This window comes from Lepisosteus platostomus, chromosome 19 (assembly GCF_059453375.1).
Source record: "Lepisosteus platostomus isolate fLepPlt1 chromosome 19, fLepPlt1.hap1, whole genome shotgun sequence".
Taxonomy (NCBI): Eukaryota; Metazoa; Chordata; class Actinopteri; order Semionotiformes; family Lepisosteidae; genus Lepisosteus; species Lepisosteus platostomus.
In genome coordinates this window covers 16,414,002-16,433,668 of record NC_142629.1, presented here as the reverse complement: position 1 = coordinate 16,433,668, position 19,667 = coordinate 16,414,002, and the positions used below count along the sequence as shown (strand labels likewise).

Sequence of the window (19,667 nt, the reverse complement as noted above, 5' to 3'; positions counted from 1 at the left end):
GGGCGGACTCAGCCCATCAGTCACAGCTTGCAACTGACAGCTTTCTAAGTCCACACCCCAGGAGACCTGCCTCTCTGCAGGGACCAAAGCCACCACCAACCTGCCATCCTCTCCTGCCGGGAGCGAGTGGGCCTGGCTAGAGCTGCGGTCAATCAGCCAGCCCCCGCCTACCCCTCTCCAATGAGGGGGGGTGGGCGAGGCTCGGCTTGATTGCTACCACACCCCGAGAAAAACCCCAGATACTAAGTTTTTTGGCGGGAAAATCTGGACACGCTTAAAAAGGGGGTAGCCTTTGACCTTTTCAAGTCAAAAAGCGATAGGGCGTCCCCTTGCGGCCACAAACTGTAAGCAAAATCTCTCCGCCAAAAAACTCACCAACACCGGGGTTTTTCAGGGCCAAGGGGTACAAAACTCTGCACAAGAAATCAAAGAACAAAATCAAGGTTCAATCAACAATTTATTGAGCGAAAATGGCATACAAAACAAAGCATTACAATACGTCGGATGCACAGGCTTCAAAGTGAAAATCAACATGCATTTCAATTACAAAGTGTCAAAGCACGGCAACATTAACGCTAAATACTGTTACAAGTCAACAGAGTAAGAAACATTTGCATGCAACTACAAGAAAAAATACAGAAACACACAGCACGTTACTGTTTCTCCGAGTTATCAGTCGAGGCAGCGACTGGAATGAAGACTGGAACTTCGTGCGCTTCCTGCAAAAAAACAAAAATCAGTATTAACTTTTTAATATAAACAGCAGGCCTACAATGTTGTCGGGTGAAAACCATTTCTGCCCGGGAGAAATCTAGTATCTCCTAGTCTGAGTCTTCTTTTGACAACAATTCTCGGGAGATACTTCAAAATGATACGTGTAAACGAATAAAAAGGTTTATACTTACATCGGTAATTCCAGTAGCTGAGCCAAACATGTCCTGCCCGCAGACACCAAACTGAAAACACAAGAACACACGTATTTAGACGATTATCTAAAGATAATTGAAAGCAAGGTTTCTTAGTAGGAAACGGCGTTTTCACCAGGATAGATAGCGCCGAAAATATGTTAATGCGATATGTGTAAAGAAATGAATAAAACGTTTATACTTACTTGGATAATTGCAGCAGCTGAGCCAAGCATGTCCTTCCCAAAGACACAAAACTGAAAACACAAAAATGCAGAATTTTGAATTTAAAAACCATTTAAAGTAATAAGTATTTGTTGCAAGCTATTTTTTACCACAAACACACAAAATGCACTGGAAAGTAATGACTAAAACTTTACAAATCTAAGTAAGCTATTTCGGTTTGAAAACATGCACACCCTTGATTTTGTGAACAAAGACTTAAAAATTAAAAATGCTATTCAGCTCCCAACGTAAATACTTGTTTTAACCCTTTCTCCTGGGAAGTTTAGACTACATTCAAATAAAATAAAAATAAAAATAATCATAAAAGACGCGGAACAAACTCACTCAGCTCCGCTCTCTCCAGCAGAACCTGGCGCACAGGTGCGCGGGGCGTGGCCTGCGAGAGATGTCATGCGGGTGGGCGTGGCTACAGACTGACGCAGGTTGCTTTTTTTCTCGGCTCCACGTGAAAACCTGTGGAAGAAATCGATCATGTTTACAGAAAACCTCTGAGTTACAAGCTTCAAAATGTTTTTTTTTTCCCATGGCCATTGAGTAATCACAGTACTTTTAATCCTTACTAGTATTTGAGAGCCACAAGACTGTGAATGAAAGAATTTAGAAATATGTGTTTTTTAAACATCTTTCCAGGACAATTACTGTTCTATAGCCTGATTTATCTTAACGCTGGACCAATAAGTAACATTTTCCATCTGTAAACGTTTATCATACTTAATTTACTACCTTTTTACTCATTACTCATGCAGCTGATGTGTTCATTTAAGAAGTCACAGAACATGAGAAAGTTCAAATGAGAGGGCAGTATTCAATTGATGTACACCTTTTGGTTACTGATATCAGTTAATCTTACAAAGCAATTGCTCAAAAGAAGACAGGCTGTAGGTTTCAACAAAATGTCTAGATCACTTGTGCTATTCTCCCGCAACTCTTTGTGTAAAGAACTTTTAACTACACTTCCCTGTGACATCCTTTCACATTTCCCTTGGTTCCTGTCAAAGTAGTTCACACAGTATTACTGCAACTTAATTTTATAACTGGTTAACTGCAGTAATTCCTTAACTTGGCATAATTTTCAACACTAGTGCACTGAACTGTACATTTTACATTCAAATAAATTCAAATTTCTCAACCTCAGTGCAACCCCAATTTTAAACTTTAATCCTTAGCCTCAGCACTAAAAATGGATAAAAGATCAGGAAAGCTGGAGTTTACGAAAGAGGAGGCGGAAGAATATTTGTTAGAATCCACAGCGACCCCAGACATGAGAAGGAGCTGGAGCTCGTTAAACCAGACAGACCCACCAGTGCTTTTGAAGAGCCAGATCCTACCTGGCGGGAGATGAACGAATTCCTAAAAAGCTCTTGAGCAGGATCAGCACCTGAGCCTAATGGTGTCCAGGACAAGACTCCCAAGTACTGCGAGAGCTCAGGCGCAGACTCTGGGAGCTGGTGAAAGCAGCAGGGAGGAAGAACTACTGTAACTCAAAGAAAACTGGGTGATTTCCCTGCAAAGAGGTGTGTGATGCCATATACAGGCATATCTACCTCTCCAGACACAAACCTAACACCCTGCTGGGGAACATTTTCCCAGTTTTTCTCTCTTTACTCTCCTCCAACAGTGGTGATGATCACAGCCCACTCATCTGGGGAACCGGGACATGTGGAGCACACCCGCCTGTGTCAAGATGTCTGGACCCCCAGCTCCTGGAATCTCTGTCCCAGAGTCTTGCGTCACGGAAGTCTTCACTTGTGGTTTCCCGAGCTCGATGAGCTTCAGCTCTACCTCTCAGCCTCGGGCTAGTCCTTTTCGGGGAGTAGCAGTGGAACACCCTCAAATCGGTCAATCCTGTTTCACCAGACATGGCCACAACAGAGCCTGCTACTCCTCCAGACCTTCCTTGCACCTCAATGTCACTACTTGATCTCTCCAGGAGCCTCCTGCTCCCTCCCTGATCTGGAGCCTCCTGCTCCCTCACTGTAGCCACTGGTCCTCTCATGACCAGCCAAGCTCTTGGACTTCCAGGTCCACCACCAGCCCATGACATCATCTCCCGTCTCTTTAAATAATCACATCTTTCACACCGGACGATTCCCTCTGGAATAGCTGCTCTCAATTGGTCCCTTCCAGGATTCCATGGATATTCGTCTCCACAGTCGTCTCTGAGACTGTTGATCTCATTTAAGGTTTTTTTTTTAAATTGCAGCCACCACTCTGCTCTCACAGATCTGGCAGACCTGTTGTTCTAACGGGAGCCCAGGCTTCAAGTCTGCTTTGTTCAGCCACTACCTCACTGATGTCCTGGCTTCAGTTTTCCCCAGGGAAGTTTTCAGCCAGATCTTATAATCATACTTCCAACTGAATCTCTTTAGCTTCCAAACGCCTATTTCAGCTGTAATGTGTAGTTCTCTATCAAGAGCCCCACCTCCCTGCCAAACACACCACAGGTGCTCTCAGGAAATTCCAAAACATTTCACTTCTTAACGTGGAAGGAAAAATGTGTTTTGCAATTTGGGTTGACTAGGTTCACGTTGAACAATAATTCTATTGATACATGTGTTCAAAAGAGTGGAGTTTCAGGAGTGTCTGGCTGCCTGGAACATGCTAGCATCATTTGTATGATCACAGGAAGTACAAAGCAAAATCAAGGAGACCTTGTTGTCCTGTGGTCAGGGCTAGATTTTGGTGTTCGTAGGCCCCAAGCACTTTCACTCTGAAATGTGCAAAAAGTGGGTAAATGCCAATTGAATTATGTCAATTGACATGATGCACTTTAAACTATTCTAATGCTAAACCATGTGATTGATGGAGTGAGTTGAGCGACCATTGTTTTGATACTTCTAGTTTCTAGAACAGCCACTAGATTTCGAATGATTATTGATTGGGAGAGGACCTGAGTAACAACATATGTACCGGAAACAATCAAGGAATTCTTCGAGAAAATGAGGGTTATATGCCTTCACACCCCCTGTGTTAGTCTGTTGTAAATGCTCCTCTGGCAGGGATTGCGCTAACAAGACGTCTCCAGCGAGTCGCTGGTCCTTCTGAGAGGGGGATGTATGAAGATATTAGAGGCAGATGTTCATGTTCTATTTCCCCATCCCTGGATTTTTCGAAACAGTAGAAGCAGTAAGAGCAGTTAATTAATATTGGATTGTGCCTAAGAAGGGGAGGCCAGGAGAAGACGATGATGCCACATTTTTAGGAGAAGAAAGGATTCAGAGAAATCAAGGGATGAAAATGAAAACACATAGGTGACGGGGTTGTTTGAGTACATGAGAAAAAACCAAAACCACACAGAGAAACAAATAAAATGTTATCTCAGACTCTACTGATGATGAAAAAAGTCACCCTGCTAGTTTATTTAAATGCCTACTTGCCAAACCACCAATTCTCAGCGAAAATGGAAAGAGGCTCTTCAACAGGAAGAAACTTTAAAAAGTCATCAGCCAATACAGGCTGGCCATTACAATGAAAAATATTGGAAGGATAATTCTATGTCTCAAAGTAATGCCTCAATCTACTTTGTTAACTGAAATAACAACACTCTCAGCAATCATTATTTTTTTAAAAAAACAGAGGACTCTATTAGCAAAGCATGTTTTCATAATGGGTCTTTAGCGCTGACTTTCTCCTTTGTGATACATCAACTGAGAACACCATTCCAATCATAGCAGGCATCGACAAGTGTTCTGATGTATGAAGATAAATACTATTGGGTGATGATGTGATTTAAGAGTTAAACTCACAAAACTATATATGTATAAAAGCATATAATATATATATAAAGTATAATCAAATAATTATCTTTCTCTCTTTATGTGTTTTTAAAATAGATTGTGGTATACTGAAATGTTTAGAAAGAACACATTTCCAATAATGTTCAAGGAAACTTTATTAAAGCAACATCATAGTGTCCCAGAGAAGGCTTCTGCAGGAACCTTACATTTTGGCTCAAGCCCAGGCTGTGGTGCTTCTCTGAGCCAAGATGGCTTCTGAGCAGGCAGGGATCTGGAAGCAGGTGTGTGTTATTGGGCTGGACACACCTGGACTTTTGGGATAGGTTCCTACAGAACAAGCCCAACCCCTGTAGTTAATGAAGAGGCTTATAAAAGCGAAGCCCGGGAGACAAAGGCTTAGATTGTGTTTGGAGCTAGAGGAGAACATGAGAGGTGTTTAGTGGGAGCTGTATTGTCAATGGTCCTGGGGCCTAGAGTTCTAGGATGTTTTGGGAGAAGAGGAAGATGTCACTAGCTTAGAAAATTCAACCAGAACACCGTTACTGAAGCCTGCTGATCATCTGTGGGACTTGATGAGCTGTTTGGAAATGCAGGGAGTGATGCTGTCTAGTAGGGAGTGCCACATGAAATGGTGTGAAGTGTGTGTGCCAGCTCATGGGGAAGCCATGTTGGGGTGAGTTAAAGCTGTGAAGTAAATTGCCATTGCAGGAACTTTGCACTGATCTGTCTTGTGACATCTTAAATTCTACAAGAACCCCATTCCAAGGGACTAGGTTTGGAGGCTCTTGAGGAAAGCTGTATACCAGGAAGAGCCCAGTGTGTTTCTGTGGGATCCAGAAACACCGCTTGACCCTCCTGCACAGCCAGTGGGGAGAGATCCCTGCACAGAGATCCCAGGTAGGACACTGCTGTACTCTGCTTGGCTGTTGCTTTTATCCACAGTACCTTCAAATTGCTACATATCGGTCTAACAACCCCGTCCTCTTGTACTAAAGGGAGCTTCCCCTCAGCAGTATCTCCACTGGACAAGTTTGTGGGATGGTGTGGCAGTCCAATAATGGCTCATGATCTGTGTAAGGTTGAGGAGCTCATGTTCTCAAAGTTTGGGAATCCAGAATGTGACTGGTCTGGGTAGGAATGTTTGTGTTGATATGTTCTAAGACCATGCTACTATGACCAACAGTGTCAGTACTTGGTTATGTAACCTCTTTCCTTTTTTTCCCCCCTACTGAAAAAGCCCTGTTGATCATGGAAGGGGAAATGGAGACTGGCAGCTGAAGCTCTCCAACAGGAATGGGGCATCCTCCACACTGCATCAGTAATGTGGAACAAAGCTATTTGGTGTATATGGCGATCCTCTGACCTGTCATGTCCTTGCCCCTGATCTTGTAACAAAGTGAAGTTGTCACTGGATGTCTTTGTATACAGCTATGATCTGTTCTCTAGTGTTGTGGTACCAAGGGATAACATCTTGATGCTTTATTGATCAGTGGGAGGACAGTAATTTAAGGTACTGTAATCCTCAGTGGCAGCTTTGCTTGGATGACCATTTTTCTAACTTCGAGTATTTTACATCAGTTTGGGTAATGCAGGTCCTAAAATGATTTCAGTATAGAAGCTGCTGTGCTCCGGCTTCCTAAAAGCAGGGCTGCAAGAGTCTCTTCTTAATCCAGAGCACATACAGCTTTGTTACTAAAGTGCAGGGAGAGTACATTTGAGTGACTTAATAGGTTTAATTGCTGTCCAGTACATGGTTAAGTTGCAACTTTGTACATGCTTCACATGTGGCTTTGGGGAGTGAGGGGAAGGCATGGAATTACTTTGTAATTTAACAAATGTAGGGGGTTTAACAAAGCTTGCATAAGTGTCGCATATGCAGACATTCCTTGAAGGTGTGCAAGACTAGAATTGGTCCTTAACATTTCAGGACCTAATAGTTCTGATGGTTAGAAGGGTTGTACCCCCACTGTAGTCGCTTTACTACCATGCCAAACTCTCCTTTTTATAGTTTTCATCCCAAGTTTTTTATAAATTACTTGCAATTGACTTCATCTGGTGGGGGGGGGGAATGCACCAGTACAAGGTGAGGTGCACCAACCCCTGCCAATATAGCCTCTACCAGCTAGAGAAGTGAGATGTATGATGAAGGGGAAATTGCAGTAATGGCCTGGATTTCCATCTTCTGTACTAGTCTTGAGTAAGCTTAGACTTTCTTATTATGAGATCAAGCTATAAGGTATTAATACTGTTTTTGTTTTTCCAGATCTGCTTCTGAACTGAAGCGGTGGGGAGTTTCTGTTGAACAAAGCTTAGAAACCGGAGACGAGCGCTATTGTCGGCTGAGAGACCGAAGTATCTGTAGTTCCTATTGGTCAGTTGTTCATAAACTGAGGAGAGGTTTCGATTGGTCAACAAGGAGGCACCTGTTCAATTCCTATTGGCCAGACGTAAGGAACTGAGCAACCAATCAAATCGTTACCCAGGTAGCCGGTGACGGTAGATGACAGTCTTCATATCCTGTATGAAAGAGGATATTCGAAGTTCCTGAACGTATAGAACTAATAGGATTACAGACGCATTTAAATTAAATAGAAGGCAACCTAGCCTCTGAATAATTTTTACGTCTTCATAAATTATAACATGACCACAAACGAATTGGAGCAGTGGTCTTCTGTTTGACAACATAATCCACCTTTGACGAACATCGTTGTGTGTGTACATATACACGGGTTTCGTCTGTGTATTAAATGGTGTTAATTTTGAACGCTGTGGACGTTGTTTTTAATGCAAACTCTTCGCTAGAAGGGCCTTTAGCCGTGTTCTTGTGACGGAGAGGTGTAGAAGCCAGAGTATACATTATACTGTAGCGCATAAGCATGATGGATTTTTTTTTTTTCAATAAATGGTTAAATTTTTATGAGGGGTGAACAATTTTCAAATATTTCCGAGGTCTGCATGTGTGATGCAAGAGTTTCCAATGTATTGTGAACTAGCTCGGTCTACGCACTACATAGAGCCCCTTAAAACACTGTTTTTCACGTTTCCGAATTTTTCTTTGCGTAAAATATTTATTTGTATAAAATAACAGTGGTGTTTGTACTACAAAACGTTGCTAATTCTAGTCATTTTAAAGACGGCTCGAATCTTTAAATGTCCTTTACTTCCATATTAAACAGATACAAGGAGACTCTGATAACTTCTTTATGAAACAAGTGACATAGCTACGACATATTAGTCCTAGTTAAAGCCTCTCGCAAATTGCATGCTCTTAAATGTTCGCTTTTTAAGAGTAAACCCGCAACTCTTGTAATTAGGGTACGATAGTGGAGAAACTTTATTTCTACGAACACACAAATACCAGTAGAAAGGCAAAATTAACCTCCGCTCAAACACAAATCAAAATTGCAGATCTAGTTATCTTACCAGTAATCGTCCTTGAATTCGAGGGCACGTAACTACCCGAAACGGAAGTCGTTATATAGCTACTTTCAACTGCACCTCGTTTGGAGAGGGCGGAGCTCAATTAACCTGCATCAGTTGCCTTGAACTGTGGGAGAAAACCAGAGCTCCCAAAGCAAACCCCCGTGAACACTGGAAGAACACAAACTCCACACCCCCAAGAGTTTAACCCACGGTTTGTGCAAGTCAGATAAGGTGATGACTGAGTCCAGGATAAAACAACATTTATTAGTGTAAGCACAATCGTATGATGATCTCACAGACATGGACAGAGTAAAAATACATTGACCTCTGCTTTCTGAATATGATCAAAAATACTGGGAGTGCTTGAGCTCTAAAAACACCTGTGATCTGGTGTCTATGTCTTAATATTTTATCTTACCTCCACAAGAGACCGCTCGAGCGAGAGCAGGTTTCCTAGGAGCAGCAGGGCAGACCAGAGGTGTCTTGACAGACTCGGGTATCGACCCCATGAAGACATAAACCACAGAAGTCACCATCACAACAGCCACGAGCAATATCACATACGAGACATTATTTTTAATGGGTTTCCAGAAAAGGGAGCTGATCACAGTCTTCGGCTTGTCCTCTTTTTTTCTGTCCTGTTCCACTTAAAACTAAAGGTTAACTTAAAGGTCATTATATTTACAGTACACATCGTGCCTCAGTATCACACTTACCAGACCAGTATTACTGGAACATACTGTAGGAGTTACAGTTTCACTCGAGAGGATCAGGTGTTCAAGGCAACTGCTCAACAGGCAATAGTGAGTAGGCATCCCCCATGTTCACAAAACCAGCAGTCACAGTACATTTAGTAAATCCTAAATGTTATTTTTCAAATTAAAAAAAATATATAATTTAAGGCAGTCTTCAGTTTGAGTGGTTTAACCTACAAAACTGTACCCAAAGGATCACAATGTTGGCCTACAAACATGTTCAAAAGTTACAAAACTTTTAAAACTGGGTCTGCTATACCTCCTCTATCTCCTTGTCCTACTTTGTCGCACCATGAACACAACAAAATCCTGAAACACACCTGCAGTTGAGAAATGAGAAACGTGTTTACTATAAATTTTTATCCAGGCTATGCCCTCAACATGGGAAAAATGGGCACTTGTTTGAAAAAAAACAGTTAATAAAAACTGGATAAATATTTACTGAATTTTACCCCTTATGTCTAGCCATCCTGCCCTGTGGGAAACTGCTTCTCATTTATTTAATGTTCATTAGGAAATTAACAATTAACAAGTTCATAATTTGCGGAAAACAGTTTTAATTAAAAACCGTACAGTTCTCCAGGTTAGTGCAATAGTACCGTACATTAGATTGCAGCAGAATTCCATTTTACAGTACACAGTTTGTTTCATACAGTAAATACTATAGGTCAGGCTTTCTAGATTTTGTACAATGCAAGGTTTTTCTAGAAGCAGATCTGCTGATGTCCAGCGTCCCTTTATACTAAAAAAATCACACTGGTGATCAAATGGATGGATATTCCCAGAGAGCCACATAAACATGCTCTCTGGGAACTTTTTCAGCTCACTGTCCTGTTGGATATCGTATTGGACACTGTTTCTTAGTGACAGTTTAGTTCCGGTACAAATGGCAATGAAAGCAATAGCAAGTTAAATAACTGAGAAACTGTGCAGAAAATCAACAATCTGTAACTCAATAAGGGCTGGAATCGTCTTTTTAGAGAACAGCACCAGCCTCTCAAACTCAACCAGAACTCAGGGGGAGGGTTCTATCCCCTCGGTATAATAAAACAAGACCAGCAACAAGAGGAGAGGCTCATCTTTCAGCAGACTGAGTGGATCAGCCCTTCACAGGCACGACGAGACAAGATAGAGGGATTCCGCGAGGAGCATGCACTCATGTGTTTTTTAGAATGATGCATTTTTGCATAATAAGGCAATAAGACAATGTGTACAAATTGAATCAAATACTATAAAATATGTAACAGTCATTAACACTTAAACAGATCTAGATCACGAGGATGGTACATTTTACAGAGGCTTGTCAGATGAATTTGCTCTAATCGTAGACTATCTCATGTTGATTTATTTTTGTAAATTAAGGGATGGGTTAGTAGTAGTTTCTTAACTAGGCTCAGAAGCCTTTTTTTGTGTGAGCTTAACTAGAATATCTGGTGCCCTAACCCGGTCTCAGAGCACACAGCTGGTGCCCTAACCCGGTCTCAGAGCACACAGCTGGTGCCCTACTCCCGTCTCACAGCACACAGCTGGTGAGGCTGTGGGTTCATAGTGATGCCCAAAACAGGAGTGAGGTCCAGTTCAGACTCCTGCACTCCTGGAGGGGGAGAGAAGGTGAACTTCTGCAACAGCGAGGTGAAGAACAGGAACAGCTCCATCCTGGCCAGGCTCTCTCCGAGACAAGCCCTGCGTCCTGGGACAGCAAACACCACAGGTTAGGTTACTCCTTCTCAAAAACTGTGAGTGTCTGTTCTGGGTGTCAATGTGTTTAGGCTGTATTGCTCACCCATCATGCTACTTGAGAAACGATTTAGTGATTCTCATTTAAATGTTCAGACTGTGTTATTATCTCCGTTCTATCCAGGGTCATTCATATTAGATGCAACATGAGATATAAATACTTTTTACAAATGAGCTGCACACTGTGGTCCTGTACCTGCAGAAAACGCCATGAAGGCGTCCTTCTTCACAAACTGACCCTCAGGGTCCAGGAAGTGAGCAGGGTTGAACTGATGAGGCGTCTCCCACTGGGTCTCATCCTGGAGCACTGTGGTCAGCAGAGGAAAGACAGGGGTCCCCTGAAGTGAGCCAATGACAAGCAGAACTTAGACCCTCATTCATTCATAACTCATTTAAACTAAGAATAATTTTCAATAAGATCTTTTCAGTTTACATCCTTTCCTAGAAATCTGGCAATTTCAAGTTCTAAAATCATACAGGAAAACACTCTTTTGTATTCTTCCCAGATCCTTTATTCTGATTATCCTGGAGTCTGAACCATCTGGCCCAACACACACCTGATCAGCAGTATGAGACGTCTACATGCCTTTTTGATGAAGTAGCCCTGGAACTGAACATCTGCCGCTGTCATGTGAGGAAGGTTCAGTGGAACGATATTTGCCAGGCGCTGGATTTCATGTATCACAGCATCGGTGTAGGGCATGCTTCTCCGATGTTCAGCCCTCGGCTGCTTTGTGCCGACAACCTTCTCAATTTCCTCCTGAACCTTTTCTGTTTGCAAAACAAAAGAAACATTGAAACCTGAACCATACAGCACAGGGTTAACTATATGGAAGTACATTTAAACCCAAGCACAGGAAGCGGTTCTTTACCCAAAGGGCAGTGGGAGTCTGGAACAAGACAACCAGTCATGTGCTTGAAGCCGATACTCTAGGTTTCTTAAGAAAACAGATGGATGAGATGGGGGCTCATGGCCTTACTTGTGTTCTGTATGTGGAAATGTACAGAGAGGTTGCAGGGACATCTTGTCCTGTTCACCACCATAATGAACACCCTGTGGTCTGGGTAAGAAAGGACTGAGGCTCTACAGACGTCTTCAGTCACTGGCTAGTAATTTATTCCATTAAGTCATGGAGACCTAAAATATAATCAAAACTCTTGCTGGTCATGATTAGGGCTGGAGAAGCAATTCTACACTCTGTGTGGATGGTCTATTAAATCGAACATTTAGAATGTTTTGTAAGATATTTGGGCTGAAGGACAAATGATCCATTTTGCTTGAGAAAGAGAAATGGTGTGTGATGAGTCATTTCTACTTACAGGACAGGCCGAGTTGGACAGGTTTTCACCAGGTGCTCTGATGTCCTCCCACCATCCAAAGACAAGAGATCAGGTCTGATTAGAAACACTGTTGGCCAATTTTGGGGGTGGGAAGGGTTTGATCCTGAACCTCATTATTTTTCTGCAGTATTATCCAATGGTCTGAAGGCTTGATATAAATTAACATGCCCTCCATTAGTTGTTATGCAATATGTGCACATCTAAAACTGTACCACAGGGGTTTTCCCTGGTAATTCAGAGTGTTGAGAGAGTCAGCAGGGGGGGCTCTTACTTTGGATGTGGGGATATGAAGCCATCAGCAGCAGCCCCCAGCGGAGTGTGGTGGCTGTTGTGTCAGTCCCAGCAGCAAACAGGTTTGAAACCGTTTGTGTCAGATTATCCTCATGGAAATGGGAGTCTCTCTGTCCTGAAACCTGAATACATTTTTTAAAAGGAAAGATGTTGAGCAGCTGACAATTTGTCCTTTAAATATGTTATCAATCACACAGATTCCAGTGCCAAGAAAGAGCGGGAGCAGTAAAGTCTGAATTTTCACCGTGAACTGTAAAAATTTCTCATGACAATTATGTGACGGAAGTCCAAGCCGTACCAAACACATAATTTTATTATTTATTAAACACTATTGGCAGGAGACAAATCCCAGTTTTGTTTGTATTTGAAAACCGGCATTTCAGAGTGTCTGTTAATGCAGCCTGGCCAGTGCCCACTTCTTCCCTCTTCTTTGGGAGAAATCCCCCAGTTTGCTCACCAGTCAGTGTGAAGACTCACCTCCTGCTGCTTGATCAAGAACGCATCCACAATTCCCCTCTTATCGTGCTCCTGTAAGGTCTGCTGCAGCTGCCCCACGAGTTGTTTTATACTGGCAATGTTCTCTGTAATGTTCATCAGAAGTTTCTTCCTAGCTTTCAGTAAACACCCAAGGAAGGGGAAGATGTTGTAGAGCTACAGAGCAAAAGAAAATATTATGTTTCTAAAATATATCCCCACCAGAGCACTTCATAATTGTGCAGGTCTTATTTACTTCAAAAGCTTTTCTTTTCCAGATCACAACACAAGCTGATGTTCTTTTGTTTTCACCAAAATGTTTCTAGATTTAGTCAGGGTGCCAGAGTGGCTCTCCCTACTCTCCCTATGAATAATACTGTTTAAAGACCACCAGTAGCCCGGACCCTGGTTTACTGTCTCATCTGAAGGCTGAAACTCCTACAGCACAGTGTCTCCGGTCACCTGGAGATGATACTGAAGCCCTCAGCTCAATTAACTACCTGCAATCAAACAGGCTCGATGGTCTGAATGTACATGGAGAGCAGGGTGGGCCCAATCCCTGGATGGGACACCAATCCACTGCAGGGTCCACACAGGGGAAAATAGGGACACTTGTAGAGACACTTGCTAACATACAGTACAATTATTAGGAAGCCATGACTGGTGAAGGCCAGCAGGGGGAACTTGGCCAAGACACTGGGGTAATACTACTCTTTTAAAGATATGCCCTGGAATTTTTCATGACCACGGAGAGTCAGGACCTCGGTTTTATGTCTCATCCGAAGGACAATATCTTTTTAACAGTGTAGTATCCCCGTCACTCTACTGGGGCATTAGGACCCACACAAACCATGGGGGTGAGCGCTCCCCACTGGCCCCACTAACAGCTCTTCCAGCTGCAACCTCAGCTTTCCAGGACGTCTCCCATACAGGTACTGGGCAGGCTCACACATGCTGAGCTTCAGTGGGGCTGCCAGCTGGGAGTTGCAGGGTGATGGACAGTAGCTGCTGGATTATGTATTTGGAAGTGATTGAGAAGAAATGGATCCTACTCAAATCTCACACAACCGCAGATGCAGATCACACAGTATGTCCCCCTGTCTAGAATCAAACCACAGCTTCAGGAGCTGTGAGGCAGAAGCACTGCCTAATGTGCCTCCAGGTCAATCAGACAAGAACACTGGTTTGGAACTTCTCTGTGAGAAGTCCAATTCACATACATTTTTAATGTTCTGGTTTTCTATTAAATACAGTATGTTTATTTCTAATAGGATTTGATTACATTGTTACAAAATCCTAATATTAGAGATTCAGCTTTAAAAACACGTTAATCATATTGTCCATGACTCCTCGAACTGTGAATACAGAAAGTGAAAAAAAAAAACTAGACACATTTTACGTACATTTTGGATTATACTGAAACTGAAATTTGCTTTCCTGTATTTGTAGTGGTTTTTTAAGAACATCAAAAAGTTTCTCTTGATCTTATTTTCAATATTTTAAATATTTAATTTTAAATATTTAAAATATTACCTGGATAGCAGGAGATCCACTGAATTTGATATTCTGAGTAAATCTATTCACCATAGCCTGGAAGACAGGATCGGCATAATCAAACCTGTCTCCATACACTATGGAGGATATAATGTTGGAAACAGCACAGTTTACAGGTTCCTTGGTGTCAAATGGTTTTCCTGCCAAAGGAAAGAATACAGCATCAGTCTGGAATACCTGCTGCAGTTGTGTCTCTCTATACCATCACCCTTGTGTGCTCCCAGTTTCACCTCTCGAACCCCAGTTCACCAGTGCTCACTAGAGCCCAATTCCACTTCTCCCTTCCTGACTCCGTCCCTGATTACCATCACTGTCGAAGCCTGTTCACAGCTCGGGGGCTCCTGGAGGGAAGAATGTCTCAGCCTTCCATTAAACTGAAAGTTTGTAATGAAACCATGAAAATATGCATTCGGGGGAAAAAAACATTATATAGTCCCATGCCTCAGCAACAGTGAAGAAAAGAGAGTTTGTAAAAGGTAACAAAGAAAAGAAACCTCTGGAAAACAGCCTTATAAATAAATTTCAATTTATTTCTCCTGTTCCTTCAGATCATGATATATCCTGTCCAGTTCAATGCTGAATTTAAGGTCCTTCATTTGGCATGTACTGTAAATCTGTATCATGGTCTTTCTCCCCTACAGCTGAAAGATTTGCCTGTGTCACCTGTATCAAGCCACCCAGATACAAAACAGACTATTTGAAGACACTCCCATAGGTCACTGGCACCTGGACACCATCTGTCCTCAGATTATCCATTGACATAATATCATTTCGACCAGTTGAATTACATTTCAAAAGAAACGATGCTTTTGTATCTTGAAAACCGACAAAGACCCCTGTGAAAATGAATGCCTAATCCTTCTACCTCCATGTGCTTCAAACACTTCAATGAGGTACTGGATTTCCTCGATGATCTTTTCCTCACTCCCTTTCCTTCCCATTCCAAAGTCCCGCAGATTAGACAGAGCAAACCTCCTCATCTCCTTCCACGAGTCCCCGTTTGCAAAAATGATACCTGCATTCGAGCCAAACACAAATGAGAGATAAATCACACACACTTAATATTGTCTCTACAGTGGACGTACTGCTCAAGGAGCAGCTGAAAGAGGGAGTTAAAGAGCAGCAGGTACTGTACCAGCTTGAGGCTAAAACTTGTATTTGTGGCACAATGAAGCTTCTCTACATTTTCTGTATAATGAAAAAGTGCTATATAAGTGTAAGGTATAATAATAATAATAATAATAATAATAATAAGTGCAGTAAACTTGAATGTGTATTTAAGTTATAAACAAGTCTTCTTGTACATTAGCAGAAACATGTTGATCCAAACACAAATTGAAACAGTCAGACTGATGAAAAGATCTACAAATGAGTAATAACTCACAACGTAGAATAGTCTCGACAATGGACATACCACTGAAGAGATAAGGGTGTCTCCTGGGAAGTGAGATAACAACATTTTTTGTATTATCATTTTTGTATTTTTGCAAACTATGCAGTCTAGTGGCTTGAACCCACATATATAAATATGCTGCCTGTCTTTGGTCTTTGGTTTGGTTAGTAAGCTGGCTGTGTGCCCAGAACATATGGAAAGAACTGACTGTTGTCTAGTCTGCAACTAATTGATAACAATATTGGCATGTGTTGCTGTCTTATCATTTGCTCAAAATGTGACGTAGTAACTTGTTTGTTTAAAGGTATAAAAGACCATCTTTAGTTACTTATTTCTGAGTCCAGTGGTTGCACGCCATTCTCCCATATATATATAAAACACTACTCAAAAAGCAGCTGAAAGAAGGAGTTAAACCCAGCACAAAGTACCACCTAAACTTGAAATAATGCTGATTAAAGCTCTGAATGGAGCAAGTTAAGCCTGTTTTGGGGGCACAATGAAAATACTCTAGATGTTCTTTATCATAAAGTGCAGTAAGCCTGAACGTGTGTTTAGGTTAGAAAGATCCTGTGCTTCAGCAGAAACATTTTTACCGTGTCCTTTACTGATATCGTGAAATATCGGTGTGATGAGTCTGTTCCCAAACTCCTCAGGGTAGTCAACAAGCGCCTCCTTCACTGTCTTGTAACCAGCCAGGACCACTACTCTCATGGGGCCGAGGTGCACAGTGAAGACACTGCCATACGTCTTAGACAACTGGGGCACAGAGAGAGAGAAAGAATTGCACAGCAACATTCAGCAGTTTAACTATGACCAAAAATGTGTAATATGATAATAGGGGAAATCATTTCAATTAAGAAAGACAATCAATGAATAAAGTTTCTGTTAAAAATAGCCTTTTTTCTTCTTCATTTCACATGGTAAGTAGGATAGGTCTACACAGAGGCTCAATCCTCTAAAACACAGACAGTAAATCGTTACACTTTCAAACTACAGAAGGTCTCTTCTCCAACTAACGCTGAATGTCGATGAGATATTCAGCATGGGGGTAAATTCCAGAGCTGAGCTTTACTTTCTCATTTATTGGCAGGGTCAAAGTTATATGATGTCATGGAATGGGGATGCAAAGATTGATTTTGAAGTCTATGCCCTAGTTTTCTTTAAAAAGAACCCACCTAGATGAGCTCCTTAAACGAAAAGCAGCTGACCACCAAACCACATATAACCAGGATCCCCCCAAAAATGCAGGTGGAGGCAGAATTTAGGGATGATACTGGATTTGGGAAATAAAGACAAATGTCCCTTGCATTCACTACATTGTCCAACACTATTAAAAACTAGCAGAGAACGTGAACGGAGAAATAACAGGCACAAATCTAGGAAAACGTTGTTTTGTCTGTTTTAGTCGTCATTGTTACTTCTGACAGGCTCAAAAAATGTCTTGAGCAGAATGATCCAGGGCGTTATTGTTATTTTACCCCTTTACACACTGTAGACGTTTCAAAGGCTTCTGTGCGTGAGTAAAATATATTTAAAGCAGAAAGACTTTCTCTGGCCCACAGCTCACATCGTAACATAAAAAAATAATCCGTTCTTACTGTATGTGAAGGCGTCATTTATAGCGTCGGGAGAATGTGTTAAAGACGAGCGCATTATGGGTTAATTGCAGCCAACTTCAGATTTCGCACGCAGTTGCGCACTAAATTGCGGGCTAGTTAATACGGTACAATCTGGATTTAATCTCCACCTCTGAGCTCAGCTGCAACGAGAAACGTGCGGAACGAAGCTGGAGCCCAGCTGAACTTGTGCTCAGTGCGGCACTGAAGGCTCAGCATCGCCGTTGTTCTGATTAGCACGAACTGCAGCTCTGAATCAGAATCATAAATTTATAAATTCATATATAGGCCATGATTAGTACTTTTTCTGTTTCCTGTTAGTATATAGGAGCAAACGAGAACAGCAGCTGCGGGTTTGAGTTTGAACATGTGTCGTATTATAGAAGCATTTATTTCCTGTGATAAACGATAAAGATTCATAGGGAGATCCTTCAGACGAATAAGCGAACACATCGGTGTTTGGGTTTTATGTATACGTTACATTTGTGTCTGCAATAGTATAAATATAAATGTTAAGATATTTTAAGGGGTTACATTTGTTGCACTCCACCTAAGAGTTTCTTTTTTGTTCGTGGATGTTCTCAGAGGCACCAAGTTACCTAAATTACAGGTATTTTGAACGATGACTGACAAAGGCATGTACTACAGTTTCCTTACAGCGGCGTTAGCAAACCGTTACAAAAAGCACGAGTTAATGTTCCATAGCGTTAGCAATTTTTTTCACACTTTTGTTAATAAATCAGGCGTGTATTCTTGAACTTCAATACGAATAGGTGGGATGTGTCTGGAAAGCAATTTTAGTTATCACAACAATCTTCAAAAGACGTATGTATAAATTCATAAGTGACGAATTTATATCCATGAAATGAAGATGTGGTTTAAATTAGCCCTCTACTTCAGCAACATATAGACTGTTATTTTGGGCTCGTTGAGGTTGAGCGCAGATTTAACCCGGAGCTGCGGATTAATTTCTGCGGTGAGTTTCGTTGCTGTTGGGTTTAAGGCAGCCAGCGCATCAGTTTATCGCGCAGATGAGTGCTGACCACAGGTTGAACTCCAGTTATTAAGCTGCTTCCAGTCCGTTGCAATTGATGCCTATACGTGGTTTTTAAAAGTTTTCTCCGGTGCTGGTGTGGGGTTACTCGCCATCATAAAACTCAACTGGAAGATCGCTTTCGGTGTTATCAGAATTCCAATCAAACATACAGTCAAATCCGGCTTTGTTTTGTTGTTCGACCGGTTTCAAAATAGGGTAAATATTTTTTATTTCTTTAACATAAAACCTGTTAGGGGCTTTCGTTAGCAGCAACCGCCCTCCGCAGACTCACTGTTACGAAATTACAAACTCCGATTACTTTTTAACGATTTACAAGTTAATCAGAAGCGAGTCAGTTTAATCATAAGGAACTAAATTAGACGAGGTTGCAAAGCGCAATACTACGGGCAGTGTTTACACGTACGAGTAAATATGCATTCACCCCTGCTTTTACAATAGTATGATAAAAAAAAAATATATGGGTGGTGCCTGAACTCACTCAGCACCCACGGAACTGATCTCTATGCCTTAATATCATGAAATCTTACTTCCCAAAGAGACAGATCCAGCCTCTTCAGATCCAGCGAGAGCAGGTTTCCCAGGAGCGGCAGGGCTGGGGGTCCCGGAGGTGTCTTGACAGACTCGGGTGTCGACCCCATGAAGATATAAACCACAGAAATCACTATCACCGCAGCCAGAGACAGCGCCACGGTGGAGAGCTGCAGAAAGTCTTCTAGGAAAAACATTTTTTCGCTTTCCCCCGCTAAGCTGGCAAGGCTAACTTTCAATTGGTTTTCGGGAAAACTAATTTTCGCAGGAAGTACAGTATTTCCGCTGTTTTTCCCAACTTCAAACTGAACTGACGGGGGGAACAACACCCCGGTGTACAAACCGCCTCACACCGCTCAGTGCTCCGGCACGACCGGCGCTACGGCAATGGGCGTTTCGCCATAGAGGAGAGGAGGAGGCGTTTCGCCGCTGAGGAGACACTGATCTTTAATTTCCCACTACTACTAAAGCCATGCCTTATCTAAATACTAAACATTTCAGGCTTGGAAAAAAATGATATTGTGCTTTTATATGCAAAGAATAAGAACGTATTAGGCTTTATTTTGAGTCTTGGAATTAGAATAAAAATGTAACAGGTGTCTTTTTCACA

At 41.9% G+C, this 19,667-nt stretch overlaps 1 protein-coding gene and 1 long non-coding RNA gene across 6 annotated transcripts; one reads left to right on the top strand and one right to left on the bottom strand.

Annotated features, from left to right (window-relative positions):
- Positions 1-438: 438 nt before the first annotated feature.
- Positions 439-19,456, bottom strand: LOC148645254 (cytochrome P450 2K1-like). Of its 5 annotated transcripts, none has more exons than XM_088612446.1 (14): positions 19,057-19,456; positions 16,450-16,612; positions 15,329-15,478; positions 14,443-14,603; positions 12,913-13,086; positions 12,416-12,557; positions 11,390-11,574; positions 11,000-11,141; positions 10,572-10,756; positions 8,730-10,539; positions 1,476-1,604; positions 1,112-1,162; positions 906-956; positions 439-719 (listed from the first exon to the last, which is right to left on the bottom strand). In XM_088612446.1, exons 1-10 carry the CDS (start codon positions 19,252-19,254, stop codon positions 10,537-10,539), a joined length of 1,503 nt encoding a protein of 500 aa, XP_088468572.1. In that variant the 5' UTR covers positions 19,255-19,456; the 3' UTR covers positions 439-719; positions 906-956; positions 1,112-1,162; positions 1,476-1,604; positions 8,730-10,536. The 5 variants fall into 5 exon arrangements, with proteins under 5 accessions (XP_088468572.1, XP_088468573.1, XP_088468571.1 ...); XM_088612447.1 differs by having other exon boundaries at positions 8,730-10,507; XM_088612445.1 differs by having other exon boundaries at positions 8,730-10,482; positions 10,559-10,756; positions 19,057-19,455.
- LOC148645255 (uncharacterized) lies at positions 5,731-7,437 on the top strand. Its single transcript, XR_015928322.1, has 3 exons — positions 5,731-6,019; positions 6,126-6,206; positions 7,152-7,437. It is a non-coding gene; the product is annotated as an uncharacterized LOC148645255 (long non-coding RNA).
- Positions 19,457-19,667: the final 211 nt, after the last annotated feature.

What these genes read in the sequence shown, in the direction of transcription:
- LOC148645254 (XM_088612446.1), bottom strand. Translation starts at nt 19,254, where the DNA reads ATGTTTTTCCTAGAAGACTTTCTGCAGCTCTCCACCGTGGCGCTGTCT. An exon ending in TTCATATCCCCACATCCAAA is followed by an intron (nt 11,575 to 12,415) that starts GTAAGAGCCCCC and finishes TTTTGCAAACAG; the next exon opens with AAAAGGTTCAGGAGGAAATT. An exon ending in AGGGCTACTTCATCAAAAAG is followed by an intron (nt 11,142 to 11,389) that starts GCATGTAGACGT and finishes GGCTCACTTCAG; the next exon opens with GGGACCCCTGTCTTTCCTCT.